Here is an 18,994-nt window from a genome sequence, read left to right as displayed (position 1 = left end):
CTAATGTAGGTGAATGACTGACTTCAAAATACAGGAAAAAGATTATGCACTAGACAAAACTAACCAAAACTTTAATTGTTGTTTTAAATAATTAACAGAAATGAATGAATGCCTTACCTGTTATATGCCTCCTGAGGATTGTTCTGTGGCTGAAGATAGGCTATGTGTCAGTAGCCAAGGCTTGCAAGGGTAGCCTGAGTCTCCTAGAAGGTGACATCCTCTTGGCATGTGGTTCTTCATGAGAATCTTCACTCCACTTTCCCTTAATATACGAGAATCGTGTGTTGCTCCCGGCCATTTGGCAACCAAATCTATTATTTTCATTTGTGCATCAAATGCAATTTGAGTATTAATACTGTGAAAGTGTTTCCTATTCACATACTCAGCCTCATATTATTTGGGTCTTGTAATTTTTATGTGGGTGCAATCAATGACCCCAACAACCCCTGGGAAACCCGCAATGGCCCTAAAATCTGCTTGATTCCTGTGAGCTTCTCCGGGACGAATGGGAAAGCGAATGAAGCGCCTCACGATCTCGGGTCTTGCCAGTGCTTGTAACACCTGTGTTATGGCTCGACTGATGGTGGGTTGTGTTGGTCCAAAGTCGTCACTGTTACATAATTGCATCTTGCCAGTAGCAAGATATCTCAAAGTCAGTATCACTTTCAACTCGGCAGAGAGGGCATTGTTCCTTGATGTGGGGCTTGTTATGTAATCTCTGATCATGTCCGTCACGAACAAGATCCCATCACGGTCCAATCTGTACCTTCTGATGAGCTCACCGTCATCATACATCTCCAGAGGGTCTTTTCTAGCTGCAAAGTTACGGCGCTGATGTACCACGGGGTGCTGTTATTCCGCTGCCATCTTACTTGTGAGGAGCTCACAAGCGCTTTAGAAGTCCTCTCCACGACTCCTAACTTTCCATCGAGTTAGGAGCCCTCATAACTCGATGCGAACTTTTTTGCATAGCTCACAAGGGTTGTGAGCTACACTTAGGTTTATGAGCTACATCCAGCTCACAACTGACTTGTGACCTTTTATGCATACCGCCCCTGGGCGTCCCCATTGCCTGAAAACTCTTTCCTTGATACTTGATGACATTACTGTCAGGAATTATTACCATACGGTTGGATCTCATAGACGTCAAACCCAGAAGGCCATCTGAGGGCAACCCGAAGTTTGATGCCACGTAAAAGTCCAAACGCATAGTTGAAGTACCCTTACCCAAGTTTACAGGGAGATGAACAATACCCAGAATATCCAGTGGGTCACTAGTAACTCCCTTTAGGTTAAGGTCATTTGGCACAAGACGATATCGCCCACCACGGGACACACGCTTCAGTGCTCTATAAGTCCTTTCGGACAGCACATTAACAGAAGCGCCAGTGTCCACGGCAAATGATGCCTGTACTGGCCCGAGTTTTGTTTCTAGGGCCATAATGGTAGACTGACTGCAAGCGGCCACTAAAGATGCGTGAATATCACTGTCATCGGTCGCATGTGCAGCCTGGTTAGTTCTTTGACCTTTAGCTACCTTGGTTTGGTTTTCGCGGGGCGCGAGGCTTCCCCCGACTGAGTTCCTCTAGACCAGGGGTTCTCAACCTTTTTAATCTTATGTACCCCTCGAAGTCTTTCAGTATTGATCACGTACCCCTTACCCACAATGCAGCGTCAGGAAGGGTAACAATAAATGCATGGTTTATTGACTTAGTTTATTAAGTTTAAATTGTGTTATATATGTGGAGCAGACACAATTAATATTAGTATGTTTTTATGAGGTAGTGTCGATAGGAACTGGTACCTCACAGGGAGACACTATATGTGACTAACATGCAATACATTTACCAAAAAGGAACTATATCAGACAATTTTCGATCATATGGCAGTGTTGTATGCAGCTAGTTGCAACTTGTAACTAGTAACAGTGATAAATAAATCACTGTGTGTGTGAATAACATTTAAAATAATAAATCAGAACAAATATTATAGGTTTGAAAGGTTGTGTGGCAACTGTAATCCAAGAGAGCTTTCTCTCAAGTGATATATAACTCCAAGAGTTTCCTTGTTAACGTTGTTAACGTGTCCTGGTTCTAGTGAAGGACAAATCCAGCCTAGCACATGTAGGCCACATTGTATACTACAAACAAATTTGCTGCTATTCAAAACTTAAACATATTGAGAAACCTGCCACGTACCCCGAAAATTCCTCTCACGTACCCCTGGAGGTACGCGTACCCCAGGTTGAGAACCCCTGCTCTAGACTCTCGACTTTGCCTCCACTTGGACTTTATATTTACTAAAGTGAAGCAGTCTTCCGTTGAGTGTCCATGACACTCATGGAACAAGCAATAAGCATTTTTGTTTTTGTTGATCTCACTCTGAGTAGCACTAGCCGTCCAGCGCGATGCAGGGGCATCTTTAGTGCGTGCTGGCTGTTGATGGGGATTCTGGTGTCCCGCTGCGGCAACAGCTTGTTTCTTATCCTTCTTTCTTTTAAAGCATTTAAGCGCAGAGTGCCCTTCACGCTGGCAGTAGTGGCAGGTAAATTTTGGCTCGCCTTCCGCCGTCACCGCCGCGTACGAAGTAGAAGGATGTTCCTCCGGTGCTGTTTGAGCACCCTGGGTCGCAGCCACCGTTGAAGCAGCCAAGCGATCCGCCACTGTAGAGGCAGCACGATGAGCGTTACCACCCCTTTCTGCAACTTTGGTTTTTAGTTTTAGTGCGAATGTATGCAAGGTTTCCGTGGGTTTATAATCTAGAGACAAAGCACACATCCTACAGTTCTCCCTGATAGAGTGCATAAACACCACGAACTCCAGAAATTTATGGATATCTTTTGCAGACATGGAGTCTCCATTCATCCAACCATTATCCTGTAGGTATTGGGTGAAATCAGAGGAGATGCGGTTTCCTGCTGCTTGTGCCTGCCATATATTAAGAGAAGCAGAGTTTTCCAGCATAGACTGCACCGCATCACTGACGCCCTTCACCAAACTGTGCTTTAGATTATTCCCAAAGGTTTCCAGGAAGTTAGTTTTAAACTGTTCATAGTCTCCGTGTTCTGAAGGATCTGTGAACGCGCTTGCTTGCATCATCAAAGCAGCTTGCGATCCTGGCTGTAAACGCGACCGCAAAAAGGAAATTTTGTCTACTTCCTCCGTCACAAACGCGTGCCTCATTACATCTTCGCACTGACTAATGTATTCACGAGCTGAATAATCAGGATCTGTTCCAGAGAATGCTCGCACCTCAGCTACAACAGGCAAAACCTTGGTTACGGCGTTACCTTGTGGTATAAGTGGGGTTGAAGGCCCACCACCACCTGGTGCAGGGCTATGAGTCATGCTGAAAGGATTTCTTAAAGACTGAGTTACAACAGTGTTTTTTTTTTTTTTTTTTTTTTACATTACAAGGGCACTGGCCAAGGGAAAACAAAGTGTTGGAGAAAAAAAAAAATCCCGCTGGTTGCCAGGCCCTGTGAAGAGGAAAGTAGGAGAAAGAGAAAAAACAAAAAAATCTAAAAGGAGGGTCCAGTTAACGTAAGAGGTGTCTTGACACTCCTCTTTTGAAAGAGTTTAAGTCATAGGCAGGTGGAAATACAGACACAGGTAGAGAGTTCCAGAGTTTACCAGTGTAGGGAATGAAGGAGTGAAGATACTGGTTAACTCTTGCATTAGGAAGATGGACAGAATAGGGATGAGAAGAAGTAGAGAGTCTTGTGCAGCGAGGCCGCAGGAGGGGGAAGGCAAGCAGTTAGCAAGTTCAGAAGAGCAGACAGCATGAAAACAGCGGTAGAAGACAGATAAAGATGCAACATTGCGGCGGTGACTTAAAGAATCAAGACAGTCAGTTAGAGGAGAAGAGTTGATAAGACGAAAAGCTTTAGATTCCACCTTGTTTAGTAAAGCTGTGTGTGGATCCCCCAGACATGAGAGCCATACTCCATACACGGGCGGATAAGGCCCTGTACAGAGCAAGCAGCTGGGAGGGAGAGAAAATGGACGAAGACGCCACAGGACACCTAACTTCTTGGAAGCTGATTTAGCAAGAGTAGAGATGTGAAATTTCCAGTTTAGATTTTTAGTGAAGGATAGACCGAGTGTGTTTAATGTAGAGGAGAGGGAAGTTGAGTGTTATTGAAGAAGAGAGGATAGTTGTCTGGAAGGTTATGTCGAGTAGATAGTTGTAGAAATTGAGTTTTTGAGGCATTGAACAAAACCAGGTTTTCTCTGCCCCAATCAGAAACAAGTGAAAGATCAGAAGTTAGGCGTCCTATAGCATCTCGCCTTGAGTCATTTAATTGTTGTTGGGTTGGGCGTCTGTTGAACGCTGTTGAATAATGCAAGGTGGTATCATCAGCATAGGAGTGGATAGGGCATTGAGTCAGATTTAGGAGATCATTGATGAATAATAGAAAGAGAGTGGGTGATAGGACAGAACCCTGTGGAACACCACTGTTGATAGTTTTAGGGAAGAACAGTGACCGTCTACTACAGCAGCAATAGAACGATCGGAAAGGAAACTGGAGATGAAGGTACAGAGAGAAGGATAGAATCCGTAGGAGGGTAGTTTAGAAATTAAAGATTTGTGCCAGACTCTATCGAAGGCTTTCGATATGTCAAGGCCGACAGCAAAGGTTTCACCGAAGTCCCTAAAAGAGGATGACCAAGATTCAGTTAGGAAAGTAAGAAGATCACCAGTAGATCTGCCTTTACGGAAACCATACTGGCAATCAGAGAGAAGGTTGTGAGCTGATAGATGCCTCATTATCTTCCTATTAAGGATAGACTCAAAGGCTTTAGAAAGGCAGGAAATCAAAGCTATAGGGCGGTTAGGAGAGGAAGGAGCAACTCTACGGTGCGTGTTACCACTTCTCAAACGACGAGAGTCATCATCAGTGTCACTACTTGTAGTATCCTCAAACTGATCTCCAATTTCCTTGGTTTCGGTTTTTTCAGTTTCCGCACGTTTCTCAGCACTCAGTGTGTCGAATTCCTCGCACAGCAAAGTTAACTTTTGGTCCTTCTTAGCCATTTATTTATAAGAATTTATTTATTTAAGTTAGTTAAGTTAATTAATTATTTATTTACTTGTTATTACTATGTATGCATCCATTTCAACTTCCAGGACTTCTAAGGCAAGTTTAAGGTCACTTCAGACGCCTTGAAGAAAATTAAAGAAGAGAAAAACATAAAGATACACACATTAAATATTAGTATAGATAAATGGTAATTGTTGATATACTACAGGCAACTGAAAAAGGGAGAACATATAATGCAACAGAAAATTATATACTACACTATGAAAAAGGGCTTATATCACATTAATTTCTGTGACAGCTCCAATAAATCATCACAAATATTTATGTCAGCAAGTGATGTATTTATTTTAATGTTTACTGTAGTGTCAGCTAACTGTTGTTTTCTCACCTAATACCTATAGTATTGCTTCGGCAGCCGCAGTTGGTTACGTATTCTGCGTTATCCCTCGCCACTCGGAAGACCTTGAGAGGCTGAGTGGGCTGGGGATGAGAGGTGCCCGGTCCCATGGACGCCCCGAGGTCAAAGAGTTTTCCTCCCAGGCAGCTCGAACGGCCCCTCAGTTCATGAGAAGCCAGCCATGCCCACCTCGACGTACCACGCCCAGTGTAACGTCAGCGTATGAAGACGCACCACGCCCTCCAATAACAGCCGAAGTATTGAGAAGATACAGGCTGAGTTATTTGTTCCTCAGCCGCCAGGCGACAATTGTAACGAGAGGGAAGTGCGTAACTCTCAAGGGTGTGCGTGTGTGCGTCGCAGTAACGCCACGCGTGAGAGTTCAAGTGAAAACAAGCCTTCCACACGGGTGACTTAAAAGCGAAGAGAACGGGGAGAGTACTTGTTGTGGCAGCTACCAACCGCACAGCGCGCGTCAGCAGCTGAATTCAGCGTTTCTTCTCACTGTCCGCTCTCCACTACCCTCTCACTCCTCGGTTTCCCGTATGAATTCGTTCAGAAGGCAAGTTCACAATGTTTCGTTTTATCTCACAATCACGCGTTTCTGTAATTACTGAGTTTCCTGGGTTATTTTAATGTTCCTCAGTGGGTCATCCCAAAGCTGTAACACCATTTGTTAAGCGTTTTGGTTGTATGAAGCTTAACTTTGTTTGATTAGCAGGCCTCCTGTAGGTTCTGTAGGCCTACATAAAGTTATTAAGTTTATTGTTTTGATTTACTGTCCAGCCCAGCGGTTTTACTGGTAGTTCTAGTGTTCCTTATCAACCCAGGTGTACAAGGAAAACTCAGTTTATAAAAGTTAGTATATTATGTACAGATTTACAAGTGCTGTCCACACGGCAAACGGCAAACGTGTTTTAAACTCGGGAAAGTGTTAGTAATGTCACTGAGTACACAGAGTCACTAAGTTCCCGCAGCACAGTTCACAGACACACACACTTGACACACACCCGCACTTCCCAGTCGCCGGCGATCTTCCTTCTGCCGGCTGCCCGCGCCCACCACCGCCCAGCCTCCAAGGTGCTGACACAGGGCGTCGGTCATGTGACGGGGAATTTTCCATGAGGTGTATTGTGTCGTGCATTACCTTTATTTCTCACTGATAGTGATACATATATAAAATGCATCCTACCCATAGAGACTACATTAATTTGGATTAGTTATCTGAGACAATCATGAATGCAACGAACCCCTAGTTAGTTATATGAAATAGAGAAGCACTGTAACCCCTGTCTAAAGGAAAAGACGAACTCAGCATTTATACATGTTGCACCACATTACGAGAGATTGCATCAGATTCCTATATACTTATGTACAATGGGTCCTACCTATTCTATGGCGGGTACATTCTCCTTTGAAATTATGTTATTGTACAAGTTGTCAGTAGAGGCAATCATTGGTGGAGGAGGTGGTGAAAGGGCAGGGGACTTGGACTGAGACTTGGTGACTGCACACACTGGGAAGAAGTGAGGGGATGTTTCGTCCAGGGTCTTAGTGGGACTTTCTGTTAAGGGAGAATCAAGAACAATTAAGTTTGGAACAGCCAAGTTACCCGCAAGATCGTTACCCAGTACAATATATACCCCCGGTACTGGCAGTTCACCAGGTTTAATGGCTACCTCAACCTCTCCTGAAATGAAAGGGCACTGTAAGCTAATTTTAGCCAAGGGATAGGAGAGCTGTGATTCGAGACCTGTAAGGATCACCTCCCCAGTGAAAGCCTGTTTGATGTTAGGGATGACATCTTCCCTTAAGATGGATTGGGCAGCACCTGTATCACGCAGAACCTTGACATTTATTGCCTTGTCTTTACCATCAGTCAGGGACACTTTACCTTGATACATGTACGAGTCATAAAGTTCTAGAGGAGAGTTGACAGGGTTAGCTAGGGCCACTGGTTTCTTGTTCTCAAATGTGTTAGGTTTAGGGGCCACAAAAGAAAGTTGACGTTGAGAGGCCTTGCAATTTGGGTGTCTACATTTTTGGATCGTGTGTCCTGGTTTCTTACAGTATGTACACCAGGAGGAATTACATACATTTGGCGAGAATCCGGTCGGCTTACCACCCGCGCCCCCAAAACCTTCCCCAAAGGAGGACCTAACATTAGATAGTGAACCACGACCTCTACTACCCAGGGATCCCATCAACAAAGCAAACGCATCAGCCACTTTAGCGGCAGACATAAGATCACTCTCTCCCCGTTCTTCCACATGCCTCAGAATATTAAAGGGTAACTTGTTCTTCCATTCTTCCAGGACCATTAGATTGAGCATCTCCGAAAAGGTGGTAATGTTAAGGGCAGCTAACCATTTCTTAAATTGTCTTAGTTTCTCACTAGCAAATTCAACATAGGTGTGAGACTCTTGTTTCATATACTTTCGGAACTGTTGTCTGTATCCATCAGAAGTGATAGAGTAGGTGTGTTACCTTTGATCTCTTCATATTCTACCTCATCACTAAGGTCGTTGTGTACCCTATAAGCTTTTCCTACTAGCTTAGGGACAAGGAGAGACACCCACTGATCCTTGGGCCATTTATTCCTATTAGCAATGCTCTCGAAAGCGCGAAATGACCCGTCAACACGCAAATTCACTCCCCCGACCGCCGACTCTGGAGCAGGGCTTGGAACAGAGGGAGCCTGTCCCCCACTCACTCCTGGAGCCAAACCAGGGAGAGGGGACACACTGAGACTCACTCCACTACTACCAGCAGCCACCACTAAAGGGCCTGTGCCGGGGGGAGACTGGGGCCCCCTTACATCTGGCACCAACTTTGAGGGGCGAATGCACACTCGCTCCGCCGTCCGCAAACCCTGAAAACGCGGAACCCGAGGCAGGGGGCAACAAGACCACTGACAACTGGGCAATAGAAGCCTTCATAGCAGCCAGATCAGACTCTACAGTGACAAACCTGCTGGCCCAAGAGGCCTCAAGTGGGCTCCTGCCGGCAAGAATGCTTCTCACTGGAACCGCCAGACTACTTGGCCCGCTTCTTCTTAGCAGAACGCTTCTCAGCATCCTTCACAAACGCTTGGAACTGGAGTAAGGAGAGGGGAAACACTTACTACACCGGTCTTCAGCTGAACACATAGCAGGCCGACAAGACACACAGCGGGAATGCGGCTCTAAAGCCTCGCCGGCAACCACCTCTAGCATTCAACACAACTCCGAGTGGCCATGGTAACTCAGGAAAAAGTAGAAATGGAAGCGGGCACCAAAAAAGGCAGAAAGAAGCGAAAAGAGGCGCAGGTGAACACCGTGCCGAGCACAGAAAGGATCTGAGGATTCTGAGCCTCTGAGGTATGGTTGGCCAGATGGGTTGGTGGTTCCCAAGGAATATACAGAGAGGAAGTTGCGGTGTGGGTTAAAGTTTGGAGGACAGCGATGGTGCTGTCATCTGTTAGAAGCGAGTACTTTAATAGAAAACGTTTTCAGGAGTAACTTAAGAAGATTTCTCCCCACCCCGTATTTTTCCCTGCATTTTCTCGTGGTTATGAACTTATAAGGCAAATAAAACATATATATATATATATATATATATATATATATATATATATATATATATATATATATATATATATATATATATATATATATATATTGTTCCTTTTACTTTACCCTTCTGATTTAGCTGCCACCACCCAATTTTTGAGATAGCAAAAACTGGGAAAACTATCTAGGATGAATGACCTACAGAGATTCATACTATGTACATCCATATATTCTCCACAACACAGTAGTTGCCCAATCTAGCAGGGCGACCTAGCCACTGTGGCAATCAATCTTCCTGTATTTCCCTCCAAACGATGATCCTCTGTTGCGTCTATTCCCCTGTCTTCTCCACACATCCTTCTCCTTCCTTCTGTTGACCACTGTCACAATCAATCTTCCCATATTTCCCTCCAAATGATGATCCTCCGTTGCGTCTATTTCCTTGTCTTCTCCACACGTCCCTCTCCTTCCTTCTGTTGACCCGTTGCCCCCTGGGCTTGGGTGTTTAATTGTAGATAAATCCTCTCACTTCTTCGCTCCTCCTTTCCTTATGTTGGCGGTTGCAACCGACAACTGTATCCCGATGACTTGGTCACGGGGAAAAAAAGGGGACCTGAATCGGGGTGGTCACAGGCCGGGCACCATCATCTGCCTTGTCCGGCGTCACTTAAGTTCTCCATCACACGGTGGTGCTCCTACATCTCTCCTGACACCTCGCTCTCCACCTTCACACCCTGTAACACAGTACTTAAGTTTCCCAATCAAACCTCCATCACTGATCACTATTCTTACCCACTCGATCACTTCACTGTCTTCCAGGTCTATCCAGTAACTCACCATTTCTGGGTTGTTGCAGAGCAGAGAGAGAGAGAGAGTCTAGCATGTCTGACAGGTCTGGCCAGCTTGCTGACTGTGTGTGCCAGGCCGTTGCGCTTACCTGGCATATAAGTCCTCGGTATTTGCCTCAGGGTGGGTTCACACGTGGCAATCCCCCGGTTCGTGTTTCTCTCAATCTGCTCACTTACTCGTTCATTCCCCTCCTCAAGATCCTGGTTCGGGGCTTCTGTCTCGTTACTCACTGTTAGTTTCACATAGAAAAATTGACTCTTACAATAGATATTTACATGTTTACATTCATCACTCATCATATACAACTCACTGTATACCTTATCTTCTTCTTTCAGCCTTGTTGATGGGTTAGTTTGGACAACTTGCCATGGTAATGACCTTGACCTACTTGATCGATCAGTACATATATATGCGTTTTCTGCCCGCCTTCGCCTGGGCCACACCATACTCCTCACTTGCATCGCCTACATCTGTCTCGTGATCCCTTCTGCCCTTGGTGTAGGGCTAACCCTGAGGCCATGGAACATTTCCTGCTTCAATGCCCACGCTTCCACTTTTAACATATGTAACCTACTGCACTACGCTCCCGGCTCTCTGCCCTGGCGATCACAACACTCAACCTGCCCACCCTTCTGGCAGCCAGCTACCACGCCTGTGATACCCCAGGGCTCATAAGGATCCATAGATCTTTGTGGCCTCTTTTGGATCCTTATAAGCCCTGGGGTAGTCCTGTGTGGGTATCACAGGCGTGGTAGCTGGCCCATCTTCCTCAAGAAGGCACAAGTAAGGCGAAGGACAGCAGGTTGCCAGGAGGGATGGACACCTGAGGCCGCCAGGAGGGTGGGCAGGTCAAATGTTTTGATGGCCACAGCGGAGAGCCAGGAGCGTAGTGCAGTACGTATGTTGAGAGTGGAAGTGAGGGAATTGAAGCAGGAATTGTTCCATGGCTTTAGGGGTAGTCCTACACCAAGGGCAGAAGGGGTCAGGAGACAGACGTAGGCGGTGCAAGTGAACACTGAGCGTGGTGTGGCCCAGGCAGAGGCTGGCGATGGCTGATGTGCTTTGCGCTCCTTCCGATGACTGACTGACTGTTTGAATCTTGTAACGGCGCTCATACTCCCCAGCTGATGGACCCACCCATCCCTCACCCCCTTACTACATGCGATCCGCACGCCATCTGTTAGAAGCTAAGCTCCCTAATCAATTTCTCCAGCCCGCTCATTGAACCCGTATATCCTTATATATATATATATATATATATATATATATATATATATATATATATATATATATATATATATATATATATATATATATATATATATATATATATATATATATATATATATATATATATATATATATATATATATATATATATATAATCAATTGTGGTTCACGGCACGCATACGCACGGAGGCGACGTGGTACTTTTATAGGCACGATCTCTATATAGAGGTGCTGGTTGAATTTCTGTGCTGAGTGTGGGGAATAATGGCATATAGGTATATGTAATTACATATGGGTAATTAATATATGTAGCAACAAAAGTTTCTTAATTTTTTTAAATCTGCCCTTGTATAATTTAATCTTTTTTGTAGTCATTTCTGTATGTTATCCCATCCTTCTCCTGTATTTCCATCTCTAATGTCACATGAGAACTTCTACTCATTGGACTAAGGCAGTGTTTCCCAACCTTTTCGCAGCGATTACCCAAAAATACAATTTCACAATCATCCATTACCCCAATGAACAAATACTCGTAATATAGGAAAAAAAGTAACTGTATTTCGTACTTCAAAAACAGACAAAATAGAAACTATGCAACACAATAATGCAAATCTATAATACGAAAAGAAGTAATTTTAGTTCATACATAGAAAGCAGAAAAAATTAATAGAAATCTTCATTGAAATTATATGAAAATGTAAACTGATTGCCTCATCCCATGCCAAACATCCATTACCCCAAAAATATGGGGTCATTACCCCACTGGGGTAATTTACCCCTAGGTTGGGAACCACTGGACTAAGGTGTTGTATGATGGGAGGGCGTTCTGTTTTTTTGTGAATACTAGGTCAAGCAACAAATGTCCTTTCCTCGTTTTTTTTTTTTCCTTAGCTTCATTTCTTATCACTTTCTCTTTTTCCCTCTCCTCTAGGTTCATATCTCCTTTTAATCATAAATCTTTGTGTTCAGTATCTTTCCTAGCCATAATTTCCTCCACTGCTACTTGGGATCTCATTCTCACTTTCATTGGTCTCTTACCCCCTTTACTGTATCTTCTCAACCTAATCACTTCCTTCACTTCCTGGTTCCGCTCCTGTGTGCTGTCCTGGACCTGTTTGATAATAGTTTTGGCCAATTCTCTCTTCTAATGCTCTCTCATAAACTTGTTTGGATTTTTTCTCCTTCATCCAAAAAATCACGAAACATTTCTTTTTATCCAGTGTATCTCGCACTAGATCTTTCTTTTCCTTAATTACTTGTATTACAACGCCTTTTGTTTTTTCCTGAATTTGTCTCTTTACTACCTCTGAAGATTTAACTTTTTCCTTTTCCTGTTCTTGACTCCATGCATTTCATAATTCCTTCAGCTTGTTTTCACCCAATCCAATTTCTATTCTGTCCTCAATTCTATCTTAAACTTTTTTCTGTAGGCTCCTTACGGAGTCTTTATATTCATGACATATAGCTTTTAGTAAATCATTTTGTTTCTTTATCTCTTGTATCTCCTCCTTGATTGATTACATTAACCTTCTCACATTCAACTAATCGCAATCTCAGTTCTGTGTTTTCCGTGAACAGTCTGTCCTGTTTGTCCATTAAACTTAACATCACTTACTTCATGTATCTTTAACTTTCTTTCCACGTTGATCAACCTCCTCATATTGCCTCTTTCGTCCCTAAATCCAGAAAAGTTATTGTCCATAGTATCCTCAGTCCAACAGGTGTTTCAATAAACTGCTGGGTTCTCACAAGATGGCATATGTTTTGTTGTCATACGTCTGGCCACACCTGACACCACTCAGTTCCATCTCTCTTTCCATTTTTCCGTCTCTACAATCCAAAAACTTATTTATTATGGAGACAGGAGAACCCTCTGGCCCCCCTACCCCCGTGTACATATGACTATAGGTCAGGCTCCAACTCCTTGTTAATACTTTCCTTGTGAGTTGCTCAGCATGTCAGTGAGGCAGTGGCGTAGTGGATAAGGTGGTGAGCGTGGGATCGGGTAGACGTCCACGCGTAGGTTCGAATCCCACCACGTACAGCCTTAAAACACTGCCATTTGTCGAGTGGTTTAAAGTTACCTACATGTCACCATGATACCCAGGTTCTAGATGGTTACACTCAAGATGAGCTTGGGTGGTGATATGGGCCCTAATATGGGTACCACTATAAATAGAATTGCCCGCGCCACTAATGGGCGGAAGCTGAACAGCGCTTCCCATACACTCTTCAAGTGTGCCTACAGGCGCTATAGGCCTTACCGTAAAAAAAAAAAAAAAATGCCTTGTCAGCATGGCGTCGGCGGTGTATTTACCTATAGTGCGTCCACCCTATGAAGTCCGTTCAGGGCAGGGCACATTCTGGAATTCCCATGAGTGCGACGTTGCCAGTTCGACTCCCAATTATCAGATTAAGTACCGACCCACCACTCATCTGTTAATTTCTCTCTCTCTCTGTAATTATTATTATTGTTATTATTATTATTATTATTATTATTATTATTATTATTATTATTAGTAGTAGTAGTAGTAGTAGTAGTAGTAGTAGTAGTACTATTATTTAGGTAGTGTGGAAAAAAGTCGAAATGAATAATAATAAATAATACTCCGGCGTCTTAGTTTTTGGTCCATTTTCTCTCAAACTTTCAGAAAACCCCTTTTGTGTGTGTGTGTGTGTGTGTGTGTGTGTGTGTATATATATATATATATATATATATATATATATATATATATATATATATATATATATATATATATATATATATATATATATTGGCAGGAAACCCGCCAACCTGGCAACTCTGGCCTGGCCTGACTTGACCCAGCGTGGCAACATGGGAAAAAAACGCTGCCACATGCCATATACTTTATACAAATCGTCGTTATCGTCGTAAATATAGACACTCATTGTACTATGTAACTTCCTTTACTATACACGCAATACATAAAATATCACTTTCAAACACCACATGGCTGATAAATAAGAGAGAGACGCATGTACGAAGGTTGATTTGGCAGCATGGCTAGTTGTAAACGACCATACCTGCCCCACCCTGAACTGACTTTATAGAGTGGAAAGACTCAAGATGTATTAGACTAAGAGGTGAAGGCACTTCGGCATTATTGAAACCGCTGACGTCACCATGTGTATTGTTTACGTCTAGTGTTGTGGTGGTGTGTTCACGTGTGGCAGATTTTATCAGCAATTATGTACTTTTCACGGGCTTTGTATATATTAATAGTTAAATGGGTAAAGCAAGAGTGTGCGCTGTATTTGGATGTACACCTGGTAAGGACAGCAACCTAAGATACCATAAATTACCATCTATTGATAACCTTGCTAGACAGTGGATCCATAAGTGTTTCCGTTCAGACCATATTGATATTAAGTATGCTGTGGTTTGTGAACGACATTTTAGTTCAGCCCAGATTGAATGAAATCTGAAGTACGAACTTTTAAATTTGCCAGTTCCACGAACTGTGAGAAATTTAAAACAGGATGCAATTCCTGATCAGAATCTGCCATCACGAGGACACAGATGCCAGGGAATCGGCCATCCACCAGCATTTAAAGATAAGAAACTGTGTATTTTGTAAGTGGTGGTGGTGTTTGTAGTAAATAAGTGGTGGTGGTGGTAATGCTAGGTTCTAGTAAAGCAAGTGGTGGTGGTTCTAGTCTAATACATCTTGGTTCTAGTGAAGAATGTTCTAGTAAAGTAAGTGGTATGTGCTTTGCTTGTGAAACGATCACAGTAGATGCTGGTGAAGCTAATACTAAGTTGGAGGTGCAAATATTGTAAGTATGTGGTGGTAGTTTAAATTAAAACATATAGTAGAGGTGGTGGCATATCCCCATATTTTCTTGCAAATCACTAAGAATCGTAAAATACAGTTAGTGGCATTATATCTACTAAACTTAGTAACCAAGATGCTAAAAGATAACCACTCAAATAAAAGAAATATGCGGAACACCTATATTCCACAATTAAAATCTGTCCTAGTTGGTTGACTTGCTGACGTCACGATTCTGGGTTTTAAAAGCCTCCCGCACTACGTCAATGATTTCAAGACTGAAGTGCGTTCACCTCTTAGTCTAATACATCTTGGGAAAGACTAGTTATTTTTACCTATTAAGCGTTTCAGAGAGTTTGAGGGCACGTTTTTCTAGAATAACTTTGTAAGGAACGCGCATATCATCATTAAATTTTGCCACAGTGTACTTGACACCCTCCCCAAATATCCCAATGTGTCAAGAATCGTCAACAGTATATAATAATGGCACTTCTCCCTATAAAAACAGGAGAAAGTCACTTATCCCTCACGAAGAAACGGACAAGTGGTGAGAAATGGTGACGTAGTGGCATGCGTACAAGCACATACATAGGCATTCACTCAGGCAAAACAACTTTACTATTTATACATATGGGTACAAAACATGATTTATAGTGGGCCTTTCTGCAACTAATGGGGCCCGCAGATGGCAGCTGCGTTACCCCGCGCTACGGCAAGGCTGATGCGTTGCTGCAGCCAACCTGTCTCTCGAGGCTCCTCGCTGCGTTGGGTGATTCTTCTACTAATATCATCCAGTAAATCATTGAAGACTGGCCCGAGCACACCGCTAGTCTCCACAGCAAGCGGTGAGAAATCATACCTCCGGGCCAGGTCCTCGTAGCGATGGCGCTTGCGATGTTCGGCGGCGCGAGCCGCTGCCCCAGCAGCCAAGGCACAGTCATTAATGTGGGTGCTGCAGAAGGTGTTTACGCAGGTGGCATCCCACATCAACATCTTGCCTCGTCTGAAGGGAAAGACTGTAATGCCGTCTGGGCGGCGTCCGTCCCCATGATCCAGGCCTCGGGGTTCAAGGGTGGCCACTATCCCAGCGGCAGCCAGGGCGCGGTACACCACGTCGTTGAGAGCAGCATGGCGTGGCAGGCGTCCGGGATTCCGCTGGCAGGACAAACTGTGGTGGCCTAGGGCGTCTGTTAAGGCTCCACAGCGGCAGCAGTGAGGCTGTTGAACCCGCAGGCCCAGCCTCAATGCAACATTTATTCGTACAGCATCATCGGGGAGGAGGAGGCCGAGACTCTCTACGGGGATAGCAGAGAGCCAGGCTCCACTGTGCGATGCTGTGGCAGCGAGGAGCCGAGCGCGGTCGACCTGGTTGGCATGGCTGAGGAGGTCATCAAGGCGGTGTTGCGAGGCTGCACCGTCAAGGGTCCTTTGCCGAAGCCCCAGCTCTGCGTTCAGGTCTGGGCACTGGGTGTTACGAAAAATCGCTACAGCAGAGTCCAAGCGATCCAGTCTGTCGCCGTTGGGGCGGCAGTTGATGGTACAGACCAGGTCCCTGGAGGCCTCTAGTGAAGCGATGTAAGCTGGCAGTGCTACATCTATCAACCGTCTCACACCCAAGCCCCCGTAACAGAGTGGCAAGGAGGCTTGTGTCCAAGAAGAATCGCTGTCAAGCTGGACGTTGCAGCACTGAGATATTGCATGCCGCATCAACTCGTCGATCTCTCTTAATGATTCGCTGGCTGCATGGACAGGTGCTGAGCGTAGTAGGTATGTGGCCCTCGGTACCGCTGCGTACCTCGACAAGAAAAAAGAGGGCAGCGTGGCTGCCAATGTTGGATGTTCTGTCAATAAGGAGTCTTGTTGTGTTCTTGATTTTTCCAAGGGCCTCGTCGCTGCTATGGGCGTGGATAGGGGAGCCCAGTATAGACAGACGTGTGAGTGATGTGCGGAGGGCAGTGGGAAGGGGATCGTCCGTGTGATGGCCAGGGTTCTCGGCGTTGTTGGCGAGGGTCTCAGCGACGTTGCTGGGGCCAGGATTGGCGGCCTTGTCGGCGACGCTATCCACCATGGGTACTGCATGGCCCATGTCTGGAGTGTTTGTGTTACCTGGATCATCGAGATGGATTACCTCACACTTGCTCTTATTTAAGGTGAGGCCCAGGTCCTGCAGTGATGGTATCAAACTATGCAGGTCTGCAGCAACAACATCTTTGGGCCCAGCTAGTGTGCCGTCGTCCAGAAACCAGAGGTTGAGGGGTGAACGGAGGTGTCGTATTGCTGTGTCTAGGGCGAGAGCGAAAAGTATGGGGCCCAGGGGGTCGCCCTGTTGCACGCCACGGAAAGACCAGAGGCGAGTAGGGCCAAAGTGGAGGGGCGAGGGCTGAGAGTAGGCTTGAGACACTAGAGGAGCAGCAGAAGGAAAGCGGCGGACAACCTCACGGAGTACTGCTGACCTGTGGACAGTGTTGAAAGCGTTGGTGAGGTCTAGCTTCACGATGATGTGGCCTGGCGAGCCGGTGTGCGCATCAGAATGATCACGCACGGCATGGACAGCGGCCTCACAACCCATGCACACGCCGACGCCAAGCTGGGCAGGCTGTAGTTCAGGGGCAAGGGCAGAAGACATGCGTTTGGCCAAATCTTGGATGCTAACCTTCGGTAAATGGACCCCACCACAATGGGTCGGATGCCACCATCCTTTTTTCTGATGGCAGTGAGGCTTGCACTGTAAAATGTTTGTGTCGCGTGGGCGGGCAATTCTCCAGCGATAGCAGCGTTGCAGAGCTCGGTCAAAGCGCGGAGAAGCCGTTGCCCCGCCTCAGCAGTGAATCTAGCTACTAGCTGCATCAGATGGAGGAGTCGTAAGCCACCTAGGCCAGCAGCAGAGCCTGGGGCGGACGACTTGATGGCAGCCATAACGTCGGACTCGGTGATGGTGAGGCGGTGCTGGTCAGGGTCCGGCATCTCAGGAGGCTCCTCATTAGCTTCAGCGGGGGGATGTTTGGCGCGGAGAGCATCGGCAGTTTGCTCACTGGGGGAGATGAAGGTGTCAGAGGTCGTTAAGAGATGGAGGGCAGCGCGAATGTCTCCGTCGGCACATTTTTTTTGGACACGTTGAGAGAAGGTGGTGGTGCTGGCGTCATTAGCTTCACTAGGGTTGTACTGGGGAGCTGGCTCAGTGGAATGGGGTGGGTTGGCAGGTTCGGCAAGGGGGCTTTGGAACATATAGGAAAATAGGCGCCACCAAGTGAGGGGAGTGCCCTACTCAAGGGCGGCTGTAATGACACTGGCGAGATCCGAAGCAACGCGGTGGCGGTGACGGCGGGGGACGTGTTGCAGAAGCCTGGTTCGCGCTCTGAGGGCGGCCAATGCGGCGGCCATGTCAGTGGGTGGAGTCTCGTTGGCAGGGACTGCATCATGGACCGCGTCTTGCAGAAGGGAGGACCGAAGGCAGTTGTGGCAGTGCCAAACTGTGATTACGGCAGCCTGGTCTTGTGTGATGTTGGCACAGGAGAGGTGATGGACGCGGCCGCATTGGGAGCATCTCAGGATTCCTTTGAGGCGGTTGACTTGATTGCACGAGTGGCAGAGGAACCTGTCTTCCTCGGAAGTCTCCTGACTGCTTGACATTGGGTCGGCGGAGAGCCCAGCGTCAAGGCAGCGGCGTAGGCGGCAAGGTGCGCAAGCTGCAGGTCCACGGCGAACTTGTTGGCAGTCGCCTTGGCGGGGACAAGCAGCTCCTTGACTGGGGCGGAGACTTTGCCTTCTGAAGAAAGCCCTGCAGGCCCGGCACGCCGTGACTCCATCGCGGGTGTGCGTAGAAATAGGATCCAAACACACTAAGCATCGGCGGTGGGCGGGGGTGGGTAGTGCTACTGAAGGGGAGTGTCCGGAAGCCATGATGCGTGTGACGGCTGCATATGACAGGATGAATGTGTGTGTGTGTGTGTGTGTGTGTGTACACGCGCGCGCTTACATGTGTGCGGTGCTGTGCGTGCGTGTGTGCGTGTTCACTTGGATGTGCGTGTGTGTGTGTGTGTGTGTGTGTGTGTGTGTGTATAAATAATAATAATAATAATAAACGGTTTATTAATTAGGCAATGTAAAAAAAAATACACTGAAAATGTAC

General features: G+C 45.8%; 2 protein-coding genes across 2 annotated transcripts in view; one reads left to right on the top strand and one right to left on the bottom strand.

The window, feature by feature from the left end:
• Window positions 1-242, top strand: part of LOC123499925 — a 2,932-nt gene extending 2,690 nt beyond the window's left edge. Inside the window, exon 6 of the mRNA XM_045248457.1 lies at window positions 156-242. Coding sequence (XP_045104392.1) covers window positions 156-242 — 87 coding nt within the window. The remainder of the gene's footprint in view (window positions 1-155) is intronic.
• A 17,884-nt stretch (window positions 243-18,126) lies between these two features.
• On the bottom strand, window positions 18,127-18,765 carry LOC123499924 (nuclear hormone receptor family member nhr-18-like). Its single transcript, XM_045248456.1, has one exon. The coding sequence runs from the start codon at window positions 18,763-18,765 to the stop codon at window positions 18,127-18,129; it is 639 nt and encodes a 212-aa protein (XP_045104391.1).
• Between the last annotated feature and the right edge of the window lie 229 nt (window positions 18,766-18,994).

The sequence above is a fragment of the Portunus trituberculatus genome, chromosome 50, assembly GCF_017591435.1.
Source record: "Portunus trituberculatus isolate SZX2019 chromosome 50, ASM1759143v1, whole genome shotgun sequence".
Lineage (NCBI taxonomy): Eukaryota > Metazoa > Arthropoda > Malacostraca > Decapoda > Portunidae > Portunus > Portunus trituberculatus.
Note: the sequence above shows the minus strand (reverse complement) of the source record. Positions and strands in the feature narration are given on the sequence as shown.